The following is a 27,411-nucleotide window of genomic DNA, read 5'->3' as shown; positions in this document are numbered from 1 at the left end:
ACCCTATGTCCAACTGGAACCTTCCTGCCCAGGGTTGGGCTGCCCTTCCTCCAGAGCCTCTTCCCTGTGTAATCCAGACATTTTGGTCTCTCCTTTCTCTCTTTGTCTGTATGCTCTTTCTTTCCTCCCCCGACCCCACCCTTCCCCACGGGTAATTTTCCTGGCTTTGGTTCTTGGGGCCAGTTAACTCAATGATAGCAGCTCCCCAATAAACCCGCCTTTACTATAATCTATTCTGGCTTAAATTGGTAGCAGTGGAGAAATAACCTGTCATTAATTATGTTTTAAACTTTTTCTGATGAATTAAGTTTCTGTGCTGAGGATTCTGTAGAAGAAATTATATAATGTCCAATAATTGGTTTAGAATACTGCAGAAACAACTATTGAACAGAGAAATTCAAATGCTAGCAGTGGTTGAAGGTAGATAATAGGCCAGTAGTTGCACTAGACTGTTCTATTTCTTTTGTATATCTGAAAACTTTCCATAATAAACCATTAAAGTGAAATTTTAATTAGTAAACCATGGAATCCAGATGAAGCAACTTCAGAACGTCATGATGCAATAGACAATAGAGCCAGCAGATGGAAAGATGGGCCCTTATGTAATGTGTACCTGGAACTTAGGACATTGATGCCATGTCGGAGCGCTGTTTATTCATGAGGTGGACATTGAACAACTACTAACTTGGAGCTTTCAATCATTAAACCCCCTCCCTTTCCAGAAAGCACCAGAAATTGCTGGCTATGTGAGCAGATAGCACAGACTTCCTAAGACACACAGAGGATCAACACGTCTAATAATCACAGCTCCAGCCCAGTAACAGGACAAAGTTCCTTGACAACCTTTGGGTTTCCTTTCCCCTCCATTCCCTTCCCTTCTTTCTCTCCCTTCTCCTTCCTTTCCTGATACAGTGTTTTATTAAACATCTTGGACTTACCTTGCACTTGTTATGTCAGGCCAGACTGGTCTCAAACTCATGATCCTCTTGTCTCAGCCTCAAATACAGAGCTCACAGGCCCTCACCACCTCTGCCTCAACATTTATTTATGGGGAAAATGGGTTTCAAGTCATCTGCTGTCAGCTATTGATGTGCATTGAAAAGACATAATAAAATTAAAATGCTTAAGTATATCAGCGAATCATCAACAGTAAAAATTATCTGATTCAAGGCTTAGATGTTCCTAACTGATTAGCAGATTACAATTCAATTCAAAAGAGTTTAGACAGAGCCGAAAGATTTGGAAGAGCCAGGAGCGGAACCAGAAGTCACAGAACATGTCACAGCTTTGAGGGGCAGGCCATAAGAAAAGGTGCAGCCTTCTGAGCACATCAAGTGTGAAAAGGCATGATCTCTGAAGAGTAGGGAAGGAGGGCACGGGGCGGTGCGGAGGGAGAGGGAGCAGAGGAGGAAGAGGGAGAGAGAAGGACTGAAGGGGGGAGAGAGAGAGGCAATGAGGGAGAGAAGAGAATTGAGGAAAGGGTAGAAAGGAAAGAGAAGGCAGGAGGAGGAAAAGGAAGAAAGGGATGGAGTGGAGCAGGGGAACATAATAAAGCGATAGGACATGTCTAAAACCTAGCATTGTGGTGACAATCCATGGAATTCCAAAGGCCTCCTCAATTGAGACATCCTAGGAACACTTCTAAAAGCATTCTCCATCTGCCTCAGCTGGAGAGTATGAGATCTCTTTACTAAATCTTGAAATTGCCAGTTGGTTCCCAGAAGGTTCTAGTCTGGGAGATCCCAAGACTTAAGCTTCTCTGCAGAAGATGCTAAGTAGGGCAAATGTAAAGTTAAAAATTAAACATTACCCTTGGCATGATGAGGTCAAAGGATTTGGTATAGAATTTACCGGCAAGTAGGAAAAATTCCACACTAAAGGCGAGCGAAGTCTTCCTGGAAGGAGGAAGGACTGTTCTGTCTTAATCAGGTCAGTGTGCCTCTTGTTGTGTGCTGAGTGAAATGAACGTCTAATTCTCTGGAGGGCTTTTGGAGTCCTTCCCTGGTAGAGAATCTCCTAAGGTAATTAACAATGTGGGTGAAAAGTTTTTTAGAAGAATTTGTTTATCTTTTGAGGCTTCTCTTGGGGGCAAGGGAAAAATCATGTCTTTTTAGGAATGAGTGTGAAGTGTGGGTTACTTGCAAGGATAAAAGGAAAGAAATGGGGTTGGCTATGTGATGGGCCTTCTGTGACTGCCATGGTGTGACACTGGTGGAGGGAAAGGGTAACTGTGTACAGCCTGTGTGGTACGCTGGGCTGCAAGTGGGTGCCCCATGTGGTGTGTGCACTTTGTGTACATGTGTCATTATAGGTTACAAAGGTAGACATGTTTGGTTTGTGTCGGAGATGTTTCTGCTGCATGTGAGAGGGAGTGTTGTACTATTTTTGTGTGTTGTCTATATGTATGAGTATGCACTTACATGTGACTTGTGCATATATGGTATGTGTTTGATATATTTGTGTGTATAGTATGCATATACTGGGTTTAGGTGTGATATGTACTGTGTTCTTGTGCATATAGTTTGTGTGTAGTAAAGTTATGTGTGATAAGTACATATTGTATTTGTGTGGATAGCATATATATATATATATATGCTGTATTGCATGTATAGTATGTATGTAGATTTCTGTCTGTGTATAGTATGTATTTAGTGTTTCTGTATATCTGTAGTATTCATGTATTGTATGAATATCATGTTATTTTTCTTTCTGTGTGTAGTGTTTGTATGTATATAATTTCTTTATATTTATAGTATGTGTATATTGTTTATGTGTACATAATGTTCTCTGTGTGTAGTATTTGTGTTCTGTGTAGTATTTATAGGATTGTATAGTGTTTCTCTGTGTATGTAGAATGTGTGTAGTGTTTGTGTATATGTCTAGCATAGGAGTATTGTTTATGTGTATGTAATGCTAATGTTTCTCTCTGTGTATAATATGTGTACAACACAGTATTTGTGTACTGTGTTGTATGCATAGTCTGTGTATAATGTTTCTGTGTATAGTGTATATGTGTACATGTGTGTGTCTGTGTGTAGTATCTATACTGTGTTCAATATATAGTATGTGTGTACTATTTCTGTGTGTGTGTGTGCCTGTGTAGTATATCTGTACTGTGTTGTGAGTTTGTTGTATAAACAGAAGCTCAAAAGAGGCTCCAGTGTGTGATAATCATGGTTGCTGCTCTACTCATTCTAGAATGTTTCAAATACACAAATTGTAGGTGTCTGGGGGACATGTGAGGCTCATGTGAACTGGTAAAGTGAGATCCCAAAGTCTAGGCTCACGGTGTATGTGGGAATTGAATTCTAAGTTATCCTCACCACCATCCTCCCCCAGCAGATTCAGGCTTGGCGGCAGTAAGTCTCTTCCCAGAAACTGAGACTACAGACAGGTTCACATGGGGCTGGGGAGAATAGTCTCTCTCCAGAGAGGGTGGCACTAATAAGAAGACAGTCATAGTTCACCTCTCTTAAGGTACAGAAAATGAGTTTTCCTTGTATTTACTCCTTTCCTGATATTTGGCTGCTGTGTACATGTAAATTTCTAACCACTGCAGCCTCTTTCTGCCCAATCACATACTGTCGATCTGCCTTGCTGGGACAGCTGGGGCAGCAAATGTCCTCGATTTTTATTTCTTTATAATGTCTTTATTTTTCATTGGATTGAACAAAAAATCCCTGGGTTGTCAGGGTTGCTTGTTTTCTGTAGTTATCACGTTTTCTGTGTATTTTAAATGAGCAGCAACAACAACAAAAACCGTGAAGGTGGAATGTTAACTAAGGCCCTCAGTGGAGGGGAAAGGTCACTGCCTCTCTCTGATGAGTCACCCTTTGGTCCTGGTTTTCAGTCAGAGAGGAGTCCTGGGTGCTCAGTCGGTTGCTTCCTGAATTGTGTTGACCAGTGTGTTTTATACCCACAGTGGATGGAGACCAAGGCCAGCAACAAGAAGATAAGTCTCACATGGAGAACCAGCACCTCCCCAAGAAAGGTAGTGCTGTTCCATTGTCCAGGAGTCCACCATCTTAAACAGAATACCATTGATGGCATGAGGGAGATATGTTCTACGGAAACAAAAACAGAAAGTTTCAGAGAAGACACTAAAGTTTTCACATTATGCTTAAGGTTTTTTTTTTTTTGACATCCCATAATTATGATGCAATTAACAACATTTAAATATTTGTATTTAAAATTCATAATTTAAAACTCAATATTTGTTCAGATGAACTTCAAACCATTGTGGATTCCTGTGACTTTTCTCTTTTAGAATTTTAATCTTTGTAGTTTTGTCCCATGCCTGTTCCTTTATTTGATGGTGGCAGTTGTAGGGTTATACATTTTCTTCCTTTGGCAAGTCCACAGATAGATACTGTGCCCCACCTGGATTGCTCTTATAAGGCTTAGATGGTGATTTAGATGGTGGGATTTTGAAATTTGAAGTGATAAGCTTTTGATGAGGCTCAAAATATTACAATAAAATGTGCTTTGGGATGCTTGGGATGAGTTGACTGTGTGCTGCATGTGTGAAGAGCTCAAATGGGTAGGCCACAGTGGGCAGAATTCTAATAGTGCCCGTAAGAGATCCCAACACTGGGACATGCAAATGGTTTCCCAGTTAAATAGCAAAATTATCAAGGTGAACATGATTGAATCACATGAGTCTTTAAGCCTGTGTTTAGAGGTCACAGATGGATCCCTCAGACAGATGTGAGGGGGGTGTGACATGGTAAAGATTACCCCTGCTGGTTTTGAAGATAGGAGATGCCATGCAGATTATTTTTGACTATTTGGGGATTTCATAACGATTGATTTCTATAGAAAACAGCCTTTTATGACTAGGTTTTTAGCCTAACATGTTTGGCTGATATGAATCCAAGCGTCTGGGTCTTTCAGTGCCTCCTTCCTTTTTAATTCTGAGCAATATGCTTTATGTTAGTACAACACAGTATGTTTATTCTTTCTAAACATTCTGTTATTTTGAATAAAACTGATGCAAACATTTTTCTACGAGTCTTCTTTTTTTTTGAGCATATGTTAATTTTTCTCGGGTGAATTCTTCAAAGCCGACATTCTTTCCCATAATTGAATTACATTAGTTCATTTACCCCAAAATGTTTAGGAGCTGGGGAGATGGATCAGTCAGGAAATCAGTTGTAGCACTAGAGCCCACCCCCAACACCCATCCATATAAAAGGCTAGGTGTGATGATAGGTCCTTGGATCCTGGTACTGGAGAGACAGATAGAGGAGGATCCTGGGGCTTGTGGGCCAGTCTAGTCTAACCAGAGACTTTCTGGTTCTGAGAGAGCACTTTCTCAAACAGCTAAGGTGGATAAAATGCAGAGCAATAAAGACACTCAACATTGACCTCTGGACTCCACACATATGTAACCATCTTCCACCAATATAAGCATGTATGCAAACATGCAACACATACATACACACACACACACACACACACACACACTACAGGTGCATGCACTATCTAGTTATAGATGCACATGTATTTCTGTATTCCCTGCTTTTTCCCACTGGTGAATGTGTTTAGTTTTATACCAATACTACATTCTTTATTATAGCTTGATGATTTCTCAGTAAGTTTACTATCTTGAGGGAAAAAAATTCAAATTTCTCAGTGTGCAAATGTCAACCAGAGAAGTCATATCAGTTTGAAGATGAAAGTATTTTCTTTGAGAGAAAGGGACTTACTTCCAAAGGAAACCTAAGGTATTTGTCAAAGATCCCTTTAAAACAGACATGCACCAAAACATTTGGAACTGGATTAACATTCTGGAAGTTCTAATTAGAACAATGTCTTAAAGTAATAGGAAATTATTAAATTAGTCCCACATTTTCCCATTAAATGGTAATTTCTTGAAGGATGTTTTGCAATGAAATTTTTATTGACTATCTAGTATATCTAGGGTTGCAAATACATGAAATTTTCCTTCAACTGTGCTGCTAACTGAGACTTTTTCTTCAACTTCTCAGTTCCAGGTTTCTGTTCCTTTCGGTATGGACTGGCGATCCTTCTGCACTTCTGTAACATTGCCATCATGGCGCAGCGAGTGTGCCTGAATCTCACAATGGTAGCCATGGTGAACAACACAGAGCCACCCCATTTATCTAACGGATCTGTAGTGGAGACAATGGATAATGTAAAGGTATAGTGAAAGTGTAAAGTGCAATTTTAAAACTTAAACTTGTTAGCTAGGTTCTATAGAGGTCAATTATTATTGGGAAGATACTAGTAATAATTAGAAAAAGGAAGCTGATGTTCAAATGTGGATGACAGCATTTAGTAGCAGAATGAATAAAAAGAGAAAACAGGCTGAGCATCCCCACTCATTTCTTTGTCCTTCCTAACTATGGATGCAACGCTACCAGGAGTCTCACCTCTCCCCACCCCCTGAGCTGCCAATACCGACTTGCTGGGATGACCCACATTGTGAAATTATGACCCAGAATAAAACCTTCCTTTCTTACATTGCTTGTGTTAGCTATGTTGTGATATTGAAGAGAAAAACAAACAATACAGCACATATAAACAAAAATAAGCTCTATGTCTAGCCTGGTCACAACCCTAAGATACATTATGAGGTGTTTGGTAATATCTCCAAAATCCAAAATGATCTGAAACCTTTCTGGTCCCAAGCATTTCAAATAAGAGATGCTTAACCTATAATTGAAAACATCAATAATATGTAAAATATATATAAAATAACATAAGATGATAAGGTTGTTTTGTGGGGGAAAAATCTTTAAAAAAGAAGTGGGAACTCCTTTACAGAGACTGTGTAGGAATATCTCACTCCTGGGTCCCATAAACACCAGATTACATATCCAATGCAGAGTTCTTAGACGTGTCTCCCTTTCTTTCTTTTAGAACCCTGTGTATTCCTGGAGTCTTGATATCCAAGGGCTTATTCTCAGTTCTGTCTTCTTTGGTATGGTTGTGGTTCAAGCTCCTGTTGGGTACCTATCTGGAATATACCCAATGAAGAGAATAATTGGGTCTTCATTGTTCCTCAGCTCTGTGATATCCCTGCTCATCCCACCAGCTGCGCAAGTCGGAGCAGCTTTGGTCATTGTCTGTCGAGTACTCCAGGGAATAGCCCAGGTATTAAAACATGGTTAAATAGACACAGAGTTTGAATTCAGAGTATTAGAGTTCAAACGTCCTCATCATTTCATTACAGGGAACAGTTTCAACAGGACAGCATGAAATATGGGTCAAATGGGCACCTCCCTTGGAACGAGGCAGACTTACCTCTATGACTCTATCAGGTACGTACTTAAGAACGGCCAGGCCCTGTTTTCATCTTGTGGCATGTTCTTTCTGAGAGCCTTTAAAAACATGTGCTTTGAATTGCTGGGTACTTCATAAAGATCCCCTGCAACATTCTTGATTTAAGTAGGGGTGGATTGATGGCTCAGTGGATAAAGGGTTTACCACACAACCATGAGGACCCTAGACTCATGTCAAATACCAGAAACAACAGCACACATATATGACTCAACACAGCTGGAGTAGAGACAGACATAGGCCAGAGGCTCGCTGGCCAGCCAGCCCCACTGAAACAGTGAGTTCCAAGTTTGGTGGAAGACCTTATCTCAAACAAAGTAGAGGCTAAGAGAAAAGAAAAATAGACATCAAGCTCTAGCCTCCAAATAAATGTACTTGGCCCCCCCCCCATACACACACACACACACACACACACACACACACACACACACACACACATGCATATATGCATGCATAAAGAATTTGTTTAGAATGAAAAAAATTTCCTCAATTCAAACAACAATAAAATTGAGAGAAAAGCCAACACTTTCTCCAGTCCTCCTGAGCATTGTGAAATGTGAACTTCTTTCATTGGAGATTGTACATTACAATACAGATGCTCCTAGCTCAACTTTCCAATGTCTTTGTTAATTTAACAAGGGTGTCTTCTCTGTCTTTCCATTAGGGTTTGTAATGGGACCATTTATTGTCCTGCTTGTGAGTGGCTTCATCTGTGATCTTCTGGGCTGGCCCATGGTTTTCTACATTTTTGGTGAGTCTCTTTTTATAACCTCAGCAACTCATCAAAATGTAAGAATACACAAAAATCCAAATTTCCTATATTGTAATACTCTATATGAAACCCCTATCTTAAAACTCCATAGTCTTCACCAAGGGAAAAGGAAGTCAACATTGAAGAGGGCTGACTATCAGAAATGCAGTTTATAATCTCATGCCCAGTTTACATAACTACATGTGACAGTATGGTACATCTTATGTAAAAAGCTCTCTGGGAGAACAGACTACCATAACATCACTTATGCTGATTTCTGAAAGGTCATAAGATGAGTATGTCATGTATAATCCACACCTGCAATGCTAGGCCATAACCAAACATAATACGACTCCAGGGAAAAACACACTGCACGAGAGAGTAAGTAAACAGAATAAGAACATATGCTGCCAAGTGAATTATAACGTCACCTTTGGATTTCAAGCTGCAGTGCTTACCCCTATTGAGTAACCTCCTCTAACAAGACTCCACTTCCCAGACTCCACAACCTTTCATACCTGTGCTACTAGCTCGGAACCAAGCATTCAAACACAAGAGATGCTTGGGACATTTCACACTCAAGCCATATTGCCCAAGAGCACAGTTTTTGGCAAATTTTGGATTTATTTCCTGGCTTAGAACTTTTCTATTGACCAAAGCATGACCAGAGCACTATGTTCAAAGAAACCCATGAAAATAACTATTTAATTTGAGGGCTTGCTTACAGGTCTAAGAGAGTAAGTTCGTGACCGTAATGGCGGGGAGCAGGGCGGCAGGCAGGCAAGCACGGCACTGAAGAGTATCTGAGAGCTTACATTCTGAGAGTACAAACATGAGGTAGAGAGAGAGGGCCGGGTAGAGAGGGAGAGAGAAGAGAACTGGTATGGCGTGGACTTTTGAAGCCACAAAGCCAACTCTAGTGATAAGCTTCATCCAATAAGGTCATACTTCCTCCTACAGGCCATACAGTCTTATCCTTCCCACCAACTGAGGAGCAAGTATTCAGACTTGTAAACCTATGGGGGCCATTCTCATTCAAACCACTGCATTTACCAAGCAATTACTTTGAAAGACAGGCTATGGAATTATAAAGACAATGCCACAATGTAAACCTAGGTTACAAGAATTACCACTATTCTTAATCCTAAGAGAACAAGTGATCCAGAGTTATCAAAACCCATCAAAAAGTCCCATAGACTGGATGCCTGAAGAATGCCTGCTTATTCACAAAGAACACACATAAGGAGCTAACCCTAGTGGAGAGATGTTTCAGGTTTGAAAATATACCCTACTCTCAATAACCCTCTCTGTCTCATCTCTTTCCAGGCTTTCTATCTACCAAGTTACAGGATAGCACAGAGGTGAAAGGGCTGTTGATGTTTCTTCAAGCCATGTATGGCTAAATCAGTGGGAAGGGGAAGAGAGTAATAGGGCCATCGAAAATACCTAATCCCCACACTGTGCTAAAGGTAGAGTCATAATAGAGTAATGTGTCCACCCTTACAAGCCCACTGCCCTTTATCACCACACCCACCCTCAATAGTAATGGTGATTAGAATCTGGGGCTGTCTAGCTCCAAGAATGCTCAGTTTGGAGTGCTCCTGAAATAAAGAGCAGTTCCAAATCTGGAAATATAAAGGTCCAACATTAGAGAACCCTAGATGTAAATGGGATGGGGGAGGGATACTAGTTGGATTAGGACAGACCACTGGGCTCACCAATACTTCAGCATTTCAGTAAAATTCATCCCACAGCAGGGGTCAACTGTGATTACAAAGAAAACTGTCAAAGTGTGAGACTCACAAGGTTTTAGAGACAAAAGAGACCACCTGGGATCTCAGACTTACGCTCTGAAATGTGCGCGATCCAGAACTCTAGATTGAACTTTCTTTTAACATGTGTCTCTTTAATAGGTATTGTTGGCTGTGTTCTGAGTCTTACCTGGTTCATTCTATTCTTTGATGACCCCAAAGATCACCCATATATGAGCAGCAGTGAGAAGGACTACATCATATCCTCTCTCGTGCAACAGGTAAGACGCTGAGCTCCTTTGGGGCAGCTTTTAGATTCTGCTCTAATCAAAACACATTCCAGCTGATCCTCACTCAGAATGATTTTTGATTTATATTCCAGGTCAGCTCACGCAGACAATCTCTGCCCATCAAAGCTATGCTGAAGTCTCTTCCACTCTGGGCCATTATCCTCAATAGCTTTGCATTCATATGGTCCAACAGTCTCCTGGTTACATACACACCGACATTTATCAGCACCGTCCTTCATGTTAATGTTAGAGAGGTAAGTCTACCATTCACTTTCATTTTTAACTTTGGGAACTATTCCTCTTTATCTCTCTGTGTCCTGTAACCATCATCCAGTCTTTGCCTACTTCTTAACACTGGCTAGTGCTCTTTACCTGGATATGCACAATTTCCTTCATGTGTGCTCTGCACACACAAAGGGTGTTGGTATAAATCATATCTGGAACTCCATAATCAACACACATGTGTCCACATTCACATTGTCCCCCAGCTCCTTCAATATATGTCTTTGCATGTTACTTAAGACATAAGTTAGTATTGTAATAAATGCCTGCTGGCCATCTCAGCACCTAGGACCCTGAAGTAGGCAGATAGCACTAATTTGAAGCTATCTGGACCACAGTATGATATTTTTATCTCAAAGAAGAAAAATAGGAGGAGGAGGAGGAAATATTGGCAGTACCATTCCCTTAAGGGGGATAATAGCAGTTACTGAGCCAGTGCCTGCCACTGTGCCCAGCTCTTGCCAACTCACTGTTTCAGACTAAAGCCACAGCTCCTGGGCTTTGGGTCTTACTCTGAAAGTACTCCCATTGCTCATCTAACATTGAGAATCAATTATGCTAGGAACTTTCCATCATTTAATATCGAAGTATCCAAAAAAGACTAAAATGGAGTCTGGGCTCCCAGCTGTCAAACTTTCTGTCATGTACTTGATTCCTCAGGCTAATGGCCAGCATAGTGCTGTGCTCACATACGCCCCCACTGATTCATATTCATCCTGATGAAACCATGAAGTCATTTCCGGAGCTTACTGTGGCTAGTTAGAGCAATCTTGCAATTGTCTGTCATCAGTTATTTATATCATCTGTATCGTTTTCCTCAGGGCTGACACTTTCCATTCTCAGTAGTCTTCTCTTAGAGTTCTCCAGGTCTCATGATACTAAAAACAAAAGCAATCTGTAGAAGTTGATGAAAAGTCTTACTAACCTCAAAAGTATGTTTCTCCTCACACTGGAATTTGTGGTCTCAGACAGTCCTGCTGTATATACCTGGAAAGTTTCCTGTATCAAAGCACATGCTTAATTTATTTATTAATTAGCTTGCTTCTCCATCATATGCACTGAGAATGATGTTTCCTCCCCAGAATGGACTTCTGTCCAGCCTCCCTTATTTGCTTGCCTACATCTGTGGTATCGTAGCAGGTCAGGTGTCAGACTTCTTCCTGTCCAGGAAGATTTTCAGCGTAGTTACTGTCCGGAAACTCTTCACCACACTAGGTAAGGACAAATGCTTGGGGAATCCTTCAGCCCCCCCTCTCCCTGTGCAGAGGCACCTAGCTGTATGCTCTGGATCTCTCTACAGGGAGTTTCTGTCCTGTGATCTTCATCATGTGCCTGCTCTACCTGAGTTACAACTTCTACAGCACCATCATTTTCCTGACACTTGCCAACTCAACACTTAGCTTTTCCTTCTGTGGACAACTTATCAATGCCTTGGATATTGCTCCCAGGTAGGGCTCTCTTAAAAATTATTTATTTTTGCATCCATAACTAAAACTACATGGATTTATTGTGTACAGCATGATGTTTTGAAATGATGCATTATAGAATGGTTAAATGGAACTAAGTAACATATATATTACTCATATGGTTCCTTTTTTTTTTTTTGAGGTGAGAATGCTTAAAATCTACCATAGTAGCAGTTTTCAAGCACACAGTGCATTACTGTTAATTAACTGCAGTCACTGTATTGTATGATGGATCTGTTGAACTTATTCCTTCTAGTTGGAACTTTGTATCTTTCAGCCAGTATCTTCCTAAACATCTCCTTTCACCCCCAGACTCTGATAATACCCATTCTATTCTCTACTCGATGAATTCAAGTTTTATATTCTACATGTACATGGCATTGTGTAACACTTGTCTGTGTGCTGCTTATTTTAGCCAACATTATATCCTCCAGGCTTATCCAGATTGTTTAAAAAAAATGACAGGATTTCCTTCATTTGAAAAAACAGCATTCTATGTGCATGCAGACCACATAGTTTTTATCCATTTATAGCTGGTAAACATGCCGTTGTCTCTAGTAGCCACACTAATTCAAGTTTCTACCTGTCGTCAACACTTCTCTCTCATCTTTTCTGTAAGAGCCATCTAAGAGTAGGTACAAGGTAGAATCTCACTGTGTTTTGAACCTGAATTTCTTTGATGGTTAGTGATTTTAAACATGTCTCTGCATGCATGTGTTGGACATTTTTAGGTATTGAGAAGTATCTGTTTTTGTTCTTTGATCAAGTTTAATTAGGTTGATACTGAGTTTTTTCTGATGTATTTCAAATAATGATCCCCTTTCAAATGTGTGATCTACATTTTCCCCATTACATTGGTAGTTTCTTCATTATGCTGACTATTTCCTTTGTAGAATTTGTAGAACTTTGTAGAATTCATTAGTTCAAAATACTCCATTCTTCTTGCCTCGCTTTTTTCGTTTGAGAATTTTTTAAGTCGTATCAAGAAAAAAAAATCATTGTTGAGACAAAAAAGTCTTAGAGTTTTCCTACAGTGCTTTTTCTTTCTTCTTCTTCTTTTTTCTTTCTTCATTTTTAAAAAAAATTTATGTTTTATTTTTAGAGACGTAGTTTCTCTGTGCAGTTCTGGCTATCCTGGAACTGCCTGCCTCTGCCTCCCAAGTGTTCCCATTAAAGGTGTGCTCTACCACATCCAGCTCCTGTAGTGCTTCTTTCTCATAGTTTTATAGTTTCAAGTCTTCAATTACTTTTGAGTCAATACACTCTATAGTATATTAAAAAGAGGGGCAAAATTCTGTTTTCTTCTGTAAGTAGAGATACATTGGTTCTAATAGGTTCTAATACTATTTATAATTCTTTTTCTATTTTCTGTTCTTAGCAATTTTATTAAAAACCAATCCTGCCATAAATACCTACTTTTATTTCTTGACTCTATTTTGTATCCATGTGTCTGTGTTGATGTCAGTACCAAGTTCCGTTGACTACCATGCCTTCAAGGTATATTTTGAAGATAGGTAATGTAGACACCTGCTTTGTACTTTGTACTTGGGATGGCTTTGCCCACCTTTGTGAGGCCATATCTATTTTAAAAATTGCTTTTTAACTCTGTGAAAAGTGTCATTTGCATTTTCACAGGGCATGAATAGAGTTTAGATCACTTTGAGAAACAGACATTTTACTAATTTTAATTCTTCTGACCCATGAACATGGGTGTTTCTCCTCTGCATGTGTTTGATCCATAAATGCCCCAAGGATTTAGAGTTCAGTTCATTCAACTCCTTGGTTAAATTTATTCCTAACTGTTTCTTTCCTGGTTCTTTTAAAGGGGATTATTGTAATTTAAAAAAAATGTTATTAAGTAATGATTTTAAAATAGTATTCTGCCATGGATGTCCCAGTTGGGAAGATTTAGATCCGTGGGGGAACTTTTAGATTTCAGGAGAGGAACAGGTTCTGACGAGTGACAAACAGAAACAACCACACACAGAGGCAGTTTGAATCTGAATGTATTTAGGTGCTCTAAAGCAAGAATTTTTTATACACGGACAGTTGGTATTACCATTTCAAAAGATGTAGCCAGTGAGGCAGGGACAATTATCATAACCATTTGGTATAAGGAAATGCAAAATCAATCAGGTACAATGTTTCTCATGTAACAGATTCAGAGGATAAATTTATAGATGCCATCAAACTTCCTGATTAGAATACAGAGTCACTTATAGTTTACAGTAAACCTTTAAAGAGTTTGAAATTTCTTATACCCCCTGGGTCTTAACAAGTTTTTGTGAGAAATTCTTACCTAACATTTAGCTTCCTGACTTAATCAATGCTTTCGGTACCACAGAGTCAGAGCCACCCTCATCCACATACGCACAGCCATATAAGCCTGCATGTTGTTGGAAGGTTGTAATTATGTAAATGACTATGAGGCAAAGAGTTGCAATTCTTAAAAAAGGAGTGTGTGGTCAGTGAGTCAACTTCAAAGAATGGATTATCAGCCGGGCCATTAGGAATCCTTGTGAAGAGAGAAAAAGAAGAAATTTAGAGTAAACTGATTTTTGAGAACTATGGGCTCAGAATTTTCTGGCTAGTGACTTACATCAAGATGGATTCTTTTACATATTAATTTGCTTGTTTTTTCTTAGTCCCGGCTACTAAGAAGGGGGGAGAGTTTAGGAGCAAAGTAGATTGCCAAGTGAGATTTTCGGCTTCTGAATAGAGGTGTTCTGGAGAGCTCCAGGAGACATTTCTCACCTCAGTCTGCAAAACTTTGTCTCACAGAATCTACTGGAGCCATTGCGCCATTGCGGCAGTATTCTTTCTGGTAGGGTGCTACATGCTCTAATTCTAGTTCTGGAGGTGAGGACAGGAGTTACAGAATCCAAAGCTATAGTCTTACTCAGAAGGTGGAAGAAAATAATCTCTGAGAAGTAGAGGGAGAGAGGGATCTGGGAGGGAGAAAAGAGGAGGAAGAAAAAGGAGGGTCGGTTCAGATATGGACGGAGATGGGGGAGAAGTATAGAGGCTCAGGAATTTGAAAGTAGATGTGTAGCAGTGGCGGAGGGGGAGCTGGGGGTTCCCAAGAGGTTCCCAGGACCCAACAGGGAGAACATTAGCTAAAGTCAATCTCAACTATTGAGCAAATTTCAGGCCAGCCTGGCCTATTTAAGGCCCTATCTCAAAATGCCCAAAACAGAAAAGGAAAAAAAAACTCCTTTATTCTCGAATCCTGATCTCAGGAGCCCTTCAGAATTTCAAATATTATGAAGTTCACAGGCCAAAGAGTAACAGTTCTGAGGAAATATCTGTGCAAATCAAATATAAATAACGATAATTATACACATAGACTGTGCACCTGTTACAGATCTATAACAAGTAACCCAGAGACGGTGGGTACCTCTTTCAGAGTCAGATTATTGGATTATACACGGGTATTTACCTCAAGCAAACCTCTGTGTTGATATCCTCGTCTATAACAGGGGCGAAAAGAGAATCTTTACCTCCTGAGTTGTTGAGAGTACTGAGGAGCCATGTGTTTGTCACATATTTATAATCCCAGCACTCAGGGAGCAGCAGCAGAAGGATTTCAAGATTAAGACCACATGGAAAATACATAGAATAATTTAATGTAGATAATGTATATAGTAGTGCTTTGGCATATAACAAATGTCATTGTAATTGTCTATGTCATCACTTCTGCTGTTAAATGCATGTTCAGATGCTAATGTCATAATGACCTATATTTACTTATTTTACTACCAAGGGGATTTATGTTCAACTACTTAATTTTTAATTGTAGCTGCTGGTGAAGAATTTGTGTTAGTCAGCTCTGTGCCACTATACCAAATATTTGAAGTAAATAATAACGAGAAAAGGTTAATTTTCAGTCACAGTTTGGGGACTTTAGCCCTTTACATGTGAGCTTTATTGCTTTGGCTCTGTGGGGAGACAGCACTTTGTGGCAGAAGTGTACGTGGAGCAAGACTGCTGATCTTCCATCTGGGACACAGAAGAGGTGCATCTCCTTTGAGGAACTATTCCCCAATGACCTAAAGACTGTTCCTTAGGTTACATACTTCCACTACCTGTGGTAGTATCAATGTAGCAGCCAAACCCTTCACAGCCAAGTCCTTGGCAACCAAGCCTCTCACACATGCATGCAAACCACAGCAGGTTCCTACCTGAGATTTTAGTTTATACTTGCTTAGTGTGAAAACTCCTGTTTATTTGCAATGCCCTCTGAAAGGCTTCTGTGACTGACAACACCTTACATATAACACATGGAACCGTGGAGCTAACATTCCACAGAGAACACAGACAAAATATTATCAGGATTATCCAAAGCAATAGCCTCTAGCGAAGAAAAACAAAACAAAACCCCGTTGATCGCAAGTTTGAAACGAAACTGGTCCACCAGGTTCACATAAAGTGCAAAAAAATGTATGCAGTCCATTCATTTATTTAGTTCCAATAATTACCTTTAAAAATGCCACCAAGTATTCTAATCACATAGAACTATATAAGGGCACAAAAATTATTTGATAAAAAAAATATGTGCAACATGAATTGCTTCTCAGCCTGTTGGCTAAGATCAAGTATACAATGTCAATGTCAATTGAAATATGTTCACTTAAAAATTAAGGCTATGTTCACAAACAGTATACATGTAAAATCATAAGTAATTATCATGTTAGTTGTGCCTACCATGTCCCAGTATGAATATAATAATCTTATCCACATGCTATGGGTAGAGAACAAAGGATGAAGACAGTGAGGTTCCACATCTAGGCGTGTTTTTCCCGCAGAGATGCCTAGCTATAGTCAGCCCTGGCCTCAGTGATGCTGTCCCAACAGCACACAGCAGCACGGCAGGTATCTAAGCAGGTGACCACTTGGGTGACATCTAATTTGCCCTAAGCTGCATCATTCCAATGAGCTTAAATTCCTTGTTACAGCAAAGAAAATTCTGGGAGGAAAAAGAGTCATGCAAATGTGGCTTCATGAAAACCGCGAGAGAACAAGAGTAAGTGAGACAGGGACGGCCTGGGAACCTAGTGGCTACGAAGCCTTTGCGGGCGATAAGAGCAGATGCCACAGCAGACTCAGCATGATCCCAGTGCCAGCAGGCAGCAGTGCCATCCTCCCTGCCGGGAAACAGCTGCAGCAGCGGTTTCAATTGTTTTAGCTATTTTAATCAGTGAGTGGATTACGTGCCTTTGAATTCTCCTTCCCTCCCACAGCGGACTACACCATAGTTCAGACATCTTAATTTTGTTCAGATTGTATTTAATCATTTTACACTCAAGTATTAAATCGTTAAAAAAAATCCAAAAACAAACAAAAAAAATTAAAACAAAACAAAAACCCAAACATGGCAATGTTTTGTTTTGGGTTTTTTTTTTTTTTATTTGCTTACAAAATACTTTAAACCATGGACTGTTCCATCTGAGGAATAAGCAAATTACAGCTGAGCATCGTACAAAAATCTGTCTTACACTCAAACAATTTAAAGATTCTCATGCTTTCCGGTTTCAAACCCGCACGGTTAGTAGGAGACTGAGATGCAGGACAAAGCTCACACCTGCCCAGCCTTTGGCTTGGAGGGCTCCATCTTGTGGGTGCTTAAGGAATTTCAGAGGAAGCTGCTGACCCAACTTCCTTATTTCTTGCACTGGTTCAATTAAATCTAGGAAATATAGCTTTGCTGTTAAGAGGAGACACAGATGAAATGAACGAATTCAAAAGTCAATAAAATAATAAATCTGCCAATGTAGTACTACCAGATAAAATAAAGTTTAGTCCAAGAAGCGGTGCTAGATATTTTAAAATGTACTTCAGAATTCTAAAGATAAGTATATCAGACTTCTACTTTTGTTCAAACTCATAAATTGCATTTATTAATTATTGACGTGAGTATATGTATGTGTGTTTGTGTCATAGGACAACTATGGTCAGAGGACAACTCTGTAAAGTCAGTTTTCTCCTCCCACCTTAGGGGTTGAACTCAGGCTGCCAGACTTGCACAGCAACTGCCCTTACCCACTGAACCATCTTGCCAGCCCATGCATTTTTATTTATATTCATCATGAACTGTGGGGGTTCAAATAATTTAAGAGGTTTGACTGAACTACACTTAAATAATTAGATGCAGTTACAAGTAAGGGACTTTTGGGGTCTCAACAAATTACCCATTATAAGAGGTAGACAAAAAGTTGGAAATTACATTGATGATTAGAAGAACACATGAACATATCTATCCCAACTGACGTAGTAAGGCAACGCTTAATAAGTCTATGTAATTATGAATGGTCTGTAAGACTTGACTGAGGTCGACAAACATTCAGGGTCATAAAGCAAGCCGCAGTTAACTCAGCACGACTGTGCTCACCCAGAATGCATTCTCTGGCTGCAGTGGCACACATCTGCCCTGGAAAGGAAAAGAAGAAAGTCCAAAGCAAGCAACAGCTTTAAGAAGATGCTCTCACCATCTGTATTCATCTCCAAAACCCAGCCCATATTTAATTCTGCAGCTGTACCAGCTGCACAGGATGCTGGAATATAGATGTACCTGACAGGTTCACATCAGTTTCCCAGAAGACATGACTCAAGAAGACCTTAAATACTTTTAGGGACCCATACACGTGTTTCCATTCATCTTAAGATGAATGTGAGCGCATGCGCGCGCGCATGTGTAAACTAGTACTTTTATGAGCTCATAAGGACAGAAGTGATAAGCGCTCAGACATGTCATAACTGCCTCCAGTTCCATCCAAGGGTTTTCTTGCTATGGCAAACAGCTGAACTGTATAAACTGAGGGCAGCTAATGGTTCCTGCCACCACCATTCTTTGTGGCTGTTTAGGAGCTTAAGTATTCTTCTCAATAGGACAATGACTAGGCTACTATCCTAATAGGATACACTGTGCACCTCTCCCATGACTCAGCTCAAAAATTCCAATCTGTGATCTCACAGAGTTTATCCCAAGCAGAGGCTGATAAATTAAAAGTTGTATACTCCTCCTACACTGAACTTGTAAAAGCAAAGCAGATACAGTGTAAACCAAAGGAAATAAAAGAGTCCGAAGACTCTCCTGCTCATGAGAGGAAAGACCTTCTAACACAGAACTTCTAACGCTGGGCTGAAGGGCCAAAGCTCCCAGGCTCCAAAGCTCCAAAACAAACTCCTCTTGACTTAGCACCAACTCACCCTCCGTGGCTGGTGGACTTGCCCTCTCCTTGGTCTATGATGAACTGTGGCTTCCTTGTTTATTTGTTCATTTCCCTCTTAGGTTGCTATGAACATCCAGGATTAGCCCATCACAACTACTTATAAGCATTCAATAAGCCTTCTCATTTCCCATTCAGGGACTGGCAGCTGTCCTAACTCAGGGTCTGTGTGATGAGATCAAGTGAACACAGTGCTTCAGTCAATCAGTCTCCACCCAGTTCCTACGAGTAGCCCATCTCACCTTCTGATTGTCTTCGGCTGTACTTAGAAGTCGCAAACGCTGATGAGTTTTACTCTAAGTGTGCTCACATTTCCATAATATCATAGATTCTTTACTGCTAAGGTCAACCTGTCTGATGCTGTAGTACAATGAGAATGGTATTACCATGTTAATGAACATAAGCAACAGGGATGGGTATTCCCCCACCCCTCCCCTGGCCTCTCTGGATTGGGTGGCTTTGCCTGAAGCACTTGGACCACATTCCATCTGTGTCCTCTTTCCTTTCTGTACAGATATTATGGATTTCTTAAGGCAGTCACAGCCTTAATTGGAATGTTCGGGGGCCTAATTTCTTCAACTATCACTGGGTTGATCCTTAATCAGGTAAGTAGCATGCAGATATGCATACTTATTTTTTTCACTATTAAACGTGTAAAAAGAGTCTCTCTCGCTCTCTCTCGCTCTCTCTCTCTCTCTTTCCCTCTCTCTCTCTCTCTCTCTCTCTCTCTCTCTCTCTCTCTCTCACACACACACACACACACACACCACACCACACAAAAGGGAGGGCATGCCAACAGAAGATAAGTTTCCATGTCATTTGAAGACAACTTCAGTGAAATCAGATGGTCCTCTGACTCTACAATCTATTCTTTCTCTTTGTTGGATAGTTGTTAATGTTGGGGACTCTTTAGTTGTTTGAAAGGAAATGGGTCTCTGTGGTTTCATCAGAGAACATGTAGCTACTGAAACTCACTTGGCTGAGTGAAGGTGATGGAAGTAACCAAGCTATATCAGAAAAGAGATTAAAATCAGGACAGCACAGAGCTGAAGGTTGAGAGACACTGTCATATCTGCCAAGGCAGGCTCGCATCTGCAATTGTCACAGAATTACTTAAACTCTTCACGATGGACACAATTGAAATATTCTGCCAATTTACAGTTACTTAAAATATAAGTGTTAACTCAGAACAGCCAGCTGCTAACACTAACACTAACACTAACAATTCTAAGTTATTGATTGTGTGCATGTGCAGATTCCTTTCTGCAACATGGAGGACAAAAGAACCCCTTACAGTGTAGAATATAAAAATACACTGGTAAGATGGCTCAGTGTGGGCAGTGCTTATTAAACAACCTTATTTCAAACCCCGGAATCCACTTAAAGGTGGAAAGAGAGAACCAACTCCACAAACATTCCCTCTGACTTGCACATCCATGTCCTGGCACATGCATGTCCACACACACACACACACACACACACACACACACACACACACACAGTCTTTAAGTACATGCCGTGTCTTGAAAAATTGATTCCAGAGAGGTGAATGGCCATAGGGCTACTGGATGCCGTGGATAATGGAGAAATAATTATCCCAAAACCACAGAGCCAGGATGGGCAGGCTGACTTAACTGTGTAGTGAGAAAGGATTGCACCTCATTCTGCATCCACAGTACCGGAGGACGAGCTCCTTGCCACCACAGAAGCTGTGAGCAGAGGCAGGAATTGCATCTTTAAGTGGTACTTTACTCACAGGGTGGGATTCAGTCATCTGAGAAGTCAGTGGGTCAATGTCCTCAGAAAAACTGCAACCAGCTGCTTTTGCAAGGAGGCAGTCAATCATTCAAGAGGTCAGTCTTGCCCTGCTAGTCAGGTGATCAGAAACATTTCTGAGACTTGTGATGTCTGGGCCTCTCTGGGTATTGTGCCTTGCACTTTCCCCTTATTCTCTAGGAGCCTGAGACCAGGCACTTCTTTAAATGCTGAGTCTAAATAGTGTCTGCCTATATCAACCGTGTGCTCTTCCTCTACCTGGACTGGAGTGTAACTCAGAACAGCTAGCTGCTAGCACTGTGTGCATCCTAAGTTATTGATTGTGTGCATGTGCAGATTCCTTTCTGCAACATGGAGGACAAAAGAACCCTTTACAGTGTAGAATACAAAAGGCTCCTCATCTACCCCAGCTCCCAGCCCCATCAACTGAACTAGCTCATGAACTGGTTTGTTTGGGGGTAAGCTCCCAAGTGGAGTTGTGTTGGGAATTCCTTCAGTTGTTCTCCCACACACAGCATGGGCCAGGGTGAGGTGGTCAGCACACACATCCTGGCCACATTGCTCATAGAGGAGCTTCCAAAATCCTGCTTCTCATACTTCAGATGTCATAAAGGCAGAAGACACCTACAGAAATATAGAAACTCCTGTAGGAGCGATGGCCTCACTAAGGGAGGCCCATTCTCCGATATCCAATATTTCACTGAAGGGAAATTCAAGGCAACCCGAGTCAGATCTCTTGCTGAGCATAAAGCCAGCCACACCCTGTTCTTCTACCAAGTCTGTTCAATTCCTAACTATTGTCAGCTGAGCAAACTTTTCTGCTAACTTCTCAAAGGTGTGAGGAAATGAAATTTCAGAAGTTTGCAAAGTTGTCTCTACCCAGGAAGGAATCCTGCCTTTGCCTAAGTGTGAGGGAAGAGAAAAATTCAATAAAATGTCCCCTGAGCACATGAAACAATAAGCCAACAAGAGTTCGAGGTCCATATTCAAATCCTGTTTTTAATTTTTTTTTGTTTTATGTGTATGGGTGATTTTTCTTTATATATGCCAGTGTAAGATATGTATGCCTGGTGGCCACAGAGTCTGAAAGAGAAGGTAATGTCTCCTGGAACTGGAGTTACAACCCATTGTGAAACATCATGTAAGTGCTAGAAACAACAAAACTCAGTCCTTTGGAAAAGCATCTGGTGCTCTTCACCCCAACCCATCTTTCAGCCCCATCAAACCCTGTTTCTTCTAAATGTCACATGGGGAGAATTCTTTTACAAGACCTGAGCTTTCCGGTTGGAGCAAATTAATTTTTTTCTAGAGAAACATCCTGAATTCATGTTCCATGAGGTTTCAGGATATATGGTACAAAATTGAAAAAGAAATTACAAAACATTTGAAGAAATGTGAAACAAACAACAAACGAACACACACAAAAGTAGAGCCTCAAAGATACTGGAAGTGATGCAGACATTTAAAGAAATGAAAGGAGAGACCAAGGATGTCAGAAGCAAGACGGGCGACAGAGGATTTCATTTACTCCTTGTGGTCAACAATATAACAAATTAAAAATAGAAATATCAGACGTAATGTAAACAAAAGGAACCTATAAGGATTCTGCTTCTATTAATGGACGAGTGAGCAGTTTGGGTCAATTTTTTTATGGTAGACAGGTGTTAAGTCTGGAAACTGGAAGAGGAGATTTCATTGAAACTTGAGCAAGTTGAAGATGCAGAAGCAATAGCAGACAATGTCTGCAGGAAGCAGAAACTCAAGGAATTGTGCCAAAATGGACGTCTTTTTCTTTTTCTATTGGAAAAAGGACTTCTGAATTTGGGAGTGCTCTCCAGAGTGTGAAGAGTGGAGACTCCAATAAACCAAACATTTTAGCTGGAGATTTTTCAAGGGCTGCATCTGAAGGAAAAGGTGACCAGAAAAAATAACCCATCCTGGAAATCAGCCTTCAGTCATTTGGGTGGCAGAAAATACCAACCCAAATTTGGGGTGCTTCAGAGACCTCCCAGTAAGCCTCAATGAAGCGACCCAAAATACATCTAGGTGGAGGTGACCTGGTTTCTGATGATACTATAAATATGTAGTTAGCATAAATCTGTATGGATTATTTTCTAAATATCCGTATAAATAGCACAAAATAATTTTATTATATTATTTTTAACCCTAAAATAAAAATCATGTATTTAAGAATATATTTAATGAATTATTTACATATCTATGGAGAAAACTAGGGGATAGTTTTTACAGAAAAATTTTAAAAATTAATAAATGGCAAGATATACCATTTTCTTATGTTAAAAGACTTGAAATTGTAAAATGTTTTCTAATTCTGTTATAAGATCTATTGATTCAATATAATCCCAATCAAAACTTTAAATTATTTTTTGTGGGAAATTATAGTGTTTTTATACAATTGGGGTGTGTGTGTGTGTGTGTGTGTGTGTGTGTTCACAAAGGGCTAAGAATAACTGGGAAGTTTGGGGGTTTCATTTGGTTTGGTTTTGGGGTTTTGTTTGAGACAAGACCTCACCATGTCAGCTTGGCTGACCTGGAACTCACTGTGTACCCTATGCTGGCCTCCTAATTGTAACTCTCTGCCTTCATCTGCCTCATCAATGCCGAGATCTCAGGTGTGTGCCACCATATCCAACACCATGAACGCCTCGAAGAAGAAAACCTGGAATGTTTTCGCTTAATTGTATCAGAACACTGCCATGGTAAATATGAAATTACATGAGAAGCACTGTAGTAAAGCAATAATTACTGCACATATATTGGTTATAGAGCATAGAAATTATTTAAATCTGCCAACTACACTTTCTATGTAACCTATCTATACATGCTTATGTGATATAACATACTGTTGTCTATGTAAGATATCTTGAACGAGAAAGGACGTTTAAAATAATAAATCATGAGAAAAAAGATACATGAATTATAAGAAACTGGTATACTGCCAGATAGTGGTGGCACACACCTTTAATCTCAGTGCTTGGGAGACAGTGGCAGGCAAGCAGATATTTAAGTTTGAGGCCAGCCTTGTCTACAGAGCAAGTTCCAGGAAAGCCAGGGATACACAGAGAAACTCTGTCTCAAAAACAAACACACAAACAAACAAACAAAAACAGAGAGGGGGTATATCAAAAGCTAGTAAAAAATAGAATTGTATATATAGAAAGACAAAAGCAATTACTTGTGTAGAGTGAAATGATGAATCTCCTGGTTATTTACAAGTTTTTGAATGCTTGAGTGACCTGTGTTGACTCTACATATTATTTTAATGCTATATTTTAGGTGTTATAAGACAGACGATCAAGATCAGTCACTCATACTTACTTTGTATCTTAATCCCTCAGGATCCAGAATATGCTTGGCATAAAGTCTTCTTTTTGATGGCAGGCATTAACGTGACATGCCTGGCTTTCTACCTTGTATTTGCTAAAGGAGAAATTCAGGACTGGGCTAAAGAAACTAAAACCACGCGGCTGTGAAGGTGAGACATTATCAGATTAAACTGAAAATTCAGGGCATAGAACATCTGAAGATGACTTGTTGAGATAGAGAGCAATCAGAGCTGTGGGCTGGGGGAGGGGGAGCATGCTAAATCTGAAACAGTAATGCTGATACCACCTCCCAGTAGTGGCTCTGGAATCCTGGGGAGACATCAGAGTTGCTACATAAATTTGGGAAATTGAAAGAAATATGGACTCAAAGAAGTTTTGTTGCTGCTCTTGGCTGCTTGCTTGGAAGGTAGATGCAATTGCTGATAAGCCAGTGGTGTGTATAAGCCACTGCTCATCGGTCCTTTCTGCTGGTGATCTTAATGAACTTTTATATTGGGATTGTCAAGGTGGCTCATCAGCTGAGAAGACTGACTGTTCTTCCAGAGGACCTAGATTTGATTCCCATCATGAACATGGCAACTATCATGTTAACAACCATCATCCGTCTTCTGGCCTTAATGGACTCTGCAAACACATGGTGCCTAGACAGGCATGCAGGCCTTGTATGCATTAAATAAAAGTAAGCAAATTCAAAAAAGGAAAAAGAAACCTAAGAGTCGTGGGAGGGGAAACAATGGAATAATGAAGACCTTGGATAGCTGACTCTGTGCCTTTTAGGAGAGTTGGGTAAGCTGCAGGTTTGCCAAAGAGAGTGGTAGTGTTACACCTAAGATCATGATTCTAAAAGAAAAAGAGCCTGTAGGCTCTGAAGTCAAGGCATATAAATCTGGGGCAAAATTAATGGTATATATGTTGGAAGCCAGTTGTGATTCTGATGTGCTGCTTTCTCCCTTATGGTGTCCTGGTGCCTCTACACCCCAGGCTGGAAGGATAAAGTGGAGTCTGGAATAGGTGGGGTCTGCAGGATCCTGGTCTGTCTAGGAAAGAGTGCTGGTGAGGAAGAGGCCTTCTCCAAGGATTTTAAGGGAGCAGCTCTCTTAAACTATCTTAACTTGTGAACGTATCTTTATTCAGGTTGGGCTTGTATGCATATACTTTATTCAGGGTGGACAAGGGCTAGATATGAAACTTGGAGAATGGGAAGGAGTTTTCAGGGTGATTGTAAAATCTTAGGTTAAAGTTTGAAGTACTAGGAATGTTTCATTTGCATGGAGAGGCATTCCAGGAACCCCAGGTATTTGCTGGGTTGGATTCTTATCTGGGAAAGAGAAGTTGAACTTGTAGGTCTGCCAAGGACTACTCAACCATCCCCATGGAGAAGGTATGGGGGGATTGGGCTCACCAGACAAGGTCAGAGAAGAGGAAGCCCTCCTGGTAAAGAGAGTCCTCTATATTTCCGCAAAGCTCAGAGGAGCTACGGGACATGGTAGACTGCAAAATTAATTACCACTGTTAACACAAAATTGGTTCCTTTTTCTATTGTCCATATTAGCTTTAACTGTCAACTTGATATAGCCTAGAGCCACCTGCGAAGGGAGTCTTAAAATATTGATCAAATTAGATTGGCCTATGACATGTATATTGGAGATTGATTGATTTTTTGGCCTGTGCAAGAGAGTCCAGCACATTGTGGTCAGCACCACACAGAGCAGATGGTCCTGGTCTGTATAAGAAAGCTATCAAAATATGAGGCTGTGAACTAATCAGCAAGTATGAGCCTTCAACTGAACTGGCAAGTGGCATTTCTCTGTGGATTCTGCTTGAGTGCACCTGCTTGAGTGTAAATCAAATAAATCCTTTCTTCCCAAAGTTTGCTTTGTTCATGGTATTTATCAAAGGAACAGGAAAGAAACTAGGACTTCTCCCATAAGGGACTTATCAAGTGTTTATTGGCATTTACTGTCAACAGAATCTCACACTTTGCTAAAGATATCTCAAATAACACATACCCTGGCTTCTGAACTTTCTGGGTTTACATTCAGGTTGGGTGATGGGAACTGTCATATTGGGCCAGAAGAGGACAATGTGGGTATTTCAGGGATTGTATGAGAGGCAAAGACGTTGGCTGGCCACCTGCAGGGAATCTCTTCCTGTCACTTTTTGCTTGTCTAATAAGAACAGTGTAGCTTTTGTCTTACCCACAAACCACATATGAATCCTTTGTACTTTCAAGTAGAAAAAAAAAGATACTAAGAGTGAAACACGCCTTGGATTTCTCTCTAGCAAATATGGATGTGCCCTTGTCTGTGAAAACGCAAGGACTCCTTCATTCCATCCTCCCTATCTTCCTAGCTAGGCTCTGGGTCACACCATTGGCTCCCTCAGCCTTCTCCAGGAACTTTGCATTCAAGCCTGATGCTGTTGCTAATGTCACTCTCATTTCTCAGCTAGCTCTGCCTTGGGGTCTTCAACAAGCTTGCCCCATACTGTGTCCAATCTGGGAGAAAAGTTCTCACCTTTCTCCCTCCACTCTTTTGCCTCCAAAGTCTCAGGAGCCAGACTCCCCTCTCCTCACTCTGCTTTCTCCCTATCAGCCAGCCAGACCCCTGCAGACTGGTGCCATACTGACTGCTCACTCCTGTTTACAGGGCACTCTTTCTAGGTCTCCATCGTAATGCTAATCTCTTGGTTTTACTTCTATGCTTTTTTCCTCCCTCCCTTTCCCCTCTATCCTTTCCCACATCTATCTCCCTCTCTCTAATCACCCTCTGGCTGACCACTAAACACTGGGAATCCTGAAGGATTAGTCATAAGCTTCTGTTTTTATGTCATACTGTCTACCCAGGTACTTTCACTCATTTTGAAAATTTCAATTATGACCTATATTTAAATTATTTCCAAATTCATAACCGAACCCCAAATATCACAAGTGCCATCCAAACCTTGTGTCCATGTTCCCATTTTTTGGTCTTCATTGAGTATGTTACTATCATTGTGACAAGCATCCCAACTATTCTAACAAACCAATCCAAAATGCAACTGTTGCTGTAGAAATCACCTATGCTCTCATAGAGTAGTAATGTAGCCAGGCTATTGCTACCTTACTACCTACCCTTACTACCTCCTCTAACACCATGCAATGGACCACCACTCCCCAGATTGCACTGGAGCCCCCTAACCAACTTTCTTCTGCAGTGTGACCACTGAAAATCAGAAC

The 27,411-nt window shown here is 40.5% G+C and overlaps 1 protein-coding gene across 1 annotated transcript; it reads left to right on the top strand.

Annotated features, from left to right (window-relative positions):
• The first annotated feature begins 3,963 nt into the window (after positions 1-3,963).
• Slc17a1 (solute carrier family 17 member 1) lies at positions 3,964-24,341 on the top strand. Its single transcript, XM_052156402.1, has 11 exons — positions 3,964-3,991; positions 5,991-6,163; positions 6,886-7,119; positions 7,199-7,286; positions 7,970-8,056; positions 9,970-10,088; positions 10,190-10,351; positions 11,462-11,594; positions 11,680-11,827; positions 19,586-19,676; positions 24,207-24,341. The coding sequence occupies exons 1-11, from the start codon at positions 3,964-3,966 to the stop codon at positions 24,339-24,341; spliced, it is 1,398 nt and encodes a 465-aa protein (XP_052012362.1).
• Positions 24,342-27,411: the final 3,070 nt, after the last annotated feature.

The sequence above is a fragment of the Apodemus sylvaticus genome, chromosome 14 (assembly GCF_947179515.1).
Source record: "Apodemus sylvaticus chromosome 14, mApoSyl1.1, whole genome shotgun sequence".
Classification (NCBI taxonomy): Eukaryota; Metazoa; Chordata; class Mammalia; order Rodentia; family Muridae; genus Apodemus; species Apodemus sylvaticus.
The sequence above is the reverse complement of the archived record's forward strand: the minus strand, read 5'-3'. Positions and strand labels throughout refer to the sequence as shown.

Excerpts from the sequence above, each read along its gene's own strand:
- Slc17a1 (XM_052156402.1), top strand. The coding sequence starts at position 3,964 with ATGGAGAACCAGCACCTCCCCAAGAAAG. Across the intron at positions 6,164-6,885 it reads AGACAATGGATAATGTAAAG|AACCCTGTGTATTCCTGGAG; the intron begins GTATAGTGAAAG and ends TCTTTCTTTTAG. Across the intron at positions 19,677-24,206 it reads CTGGGTTGATCCTTAATCAG|GATCCAGAATATGCTTGGCA; the intron begins GTAAGTAGCATG and ends TTAATCCCTCAG.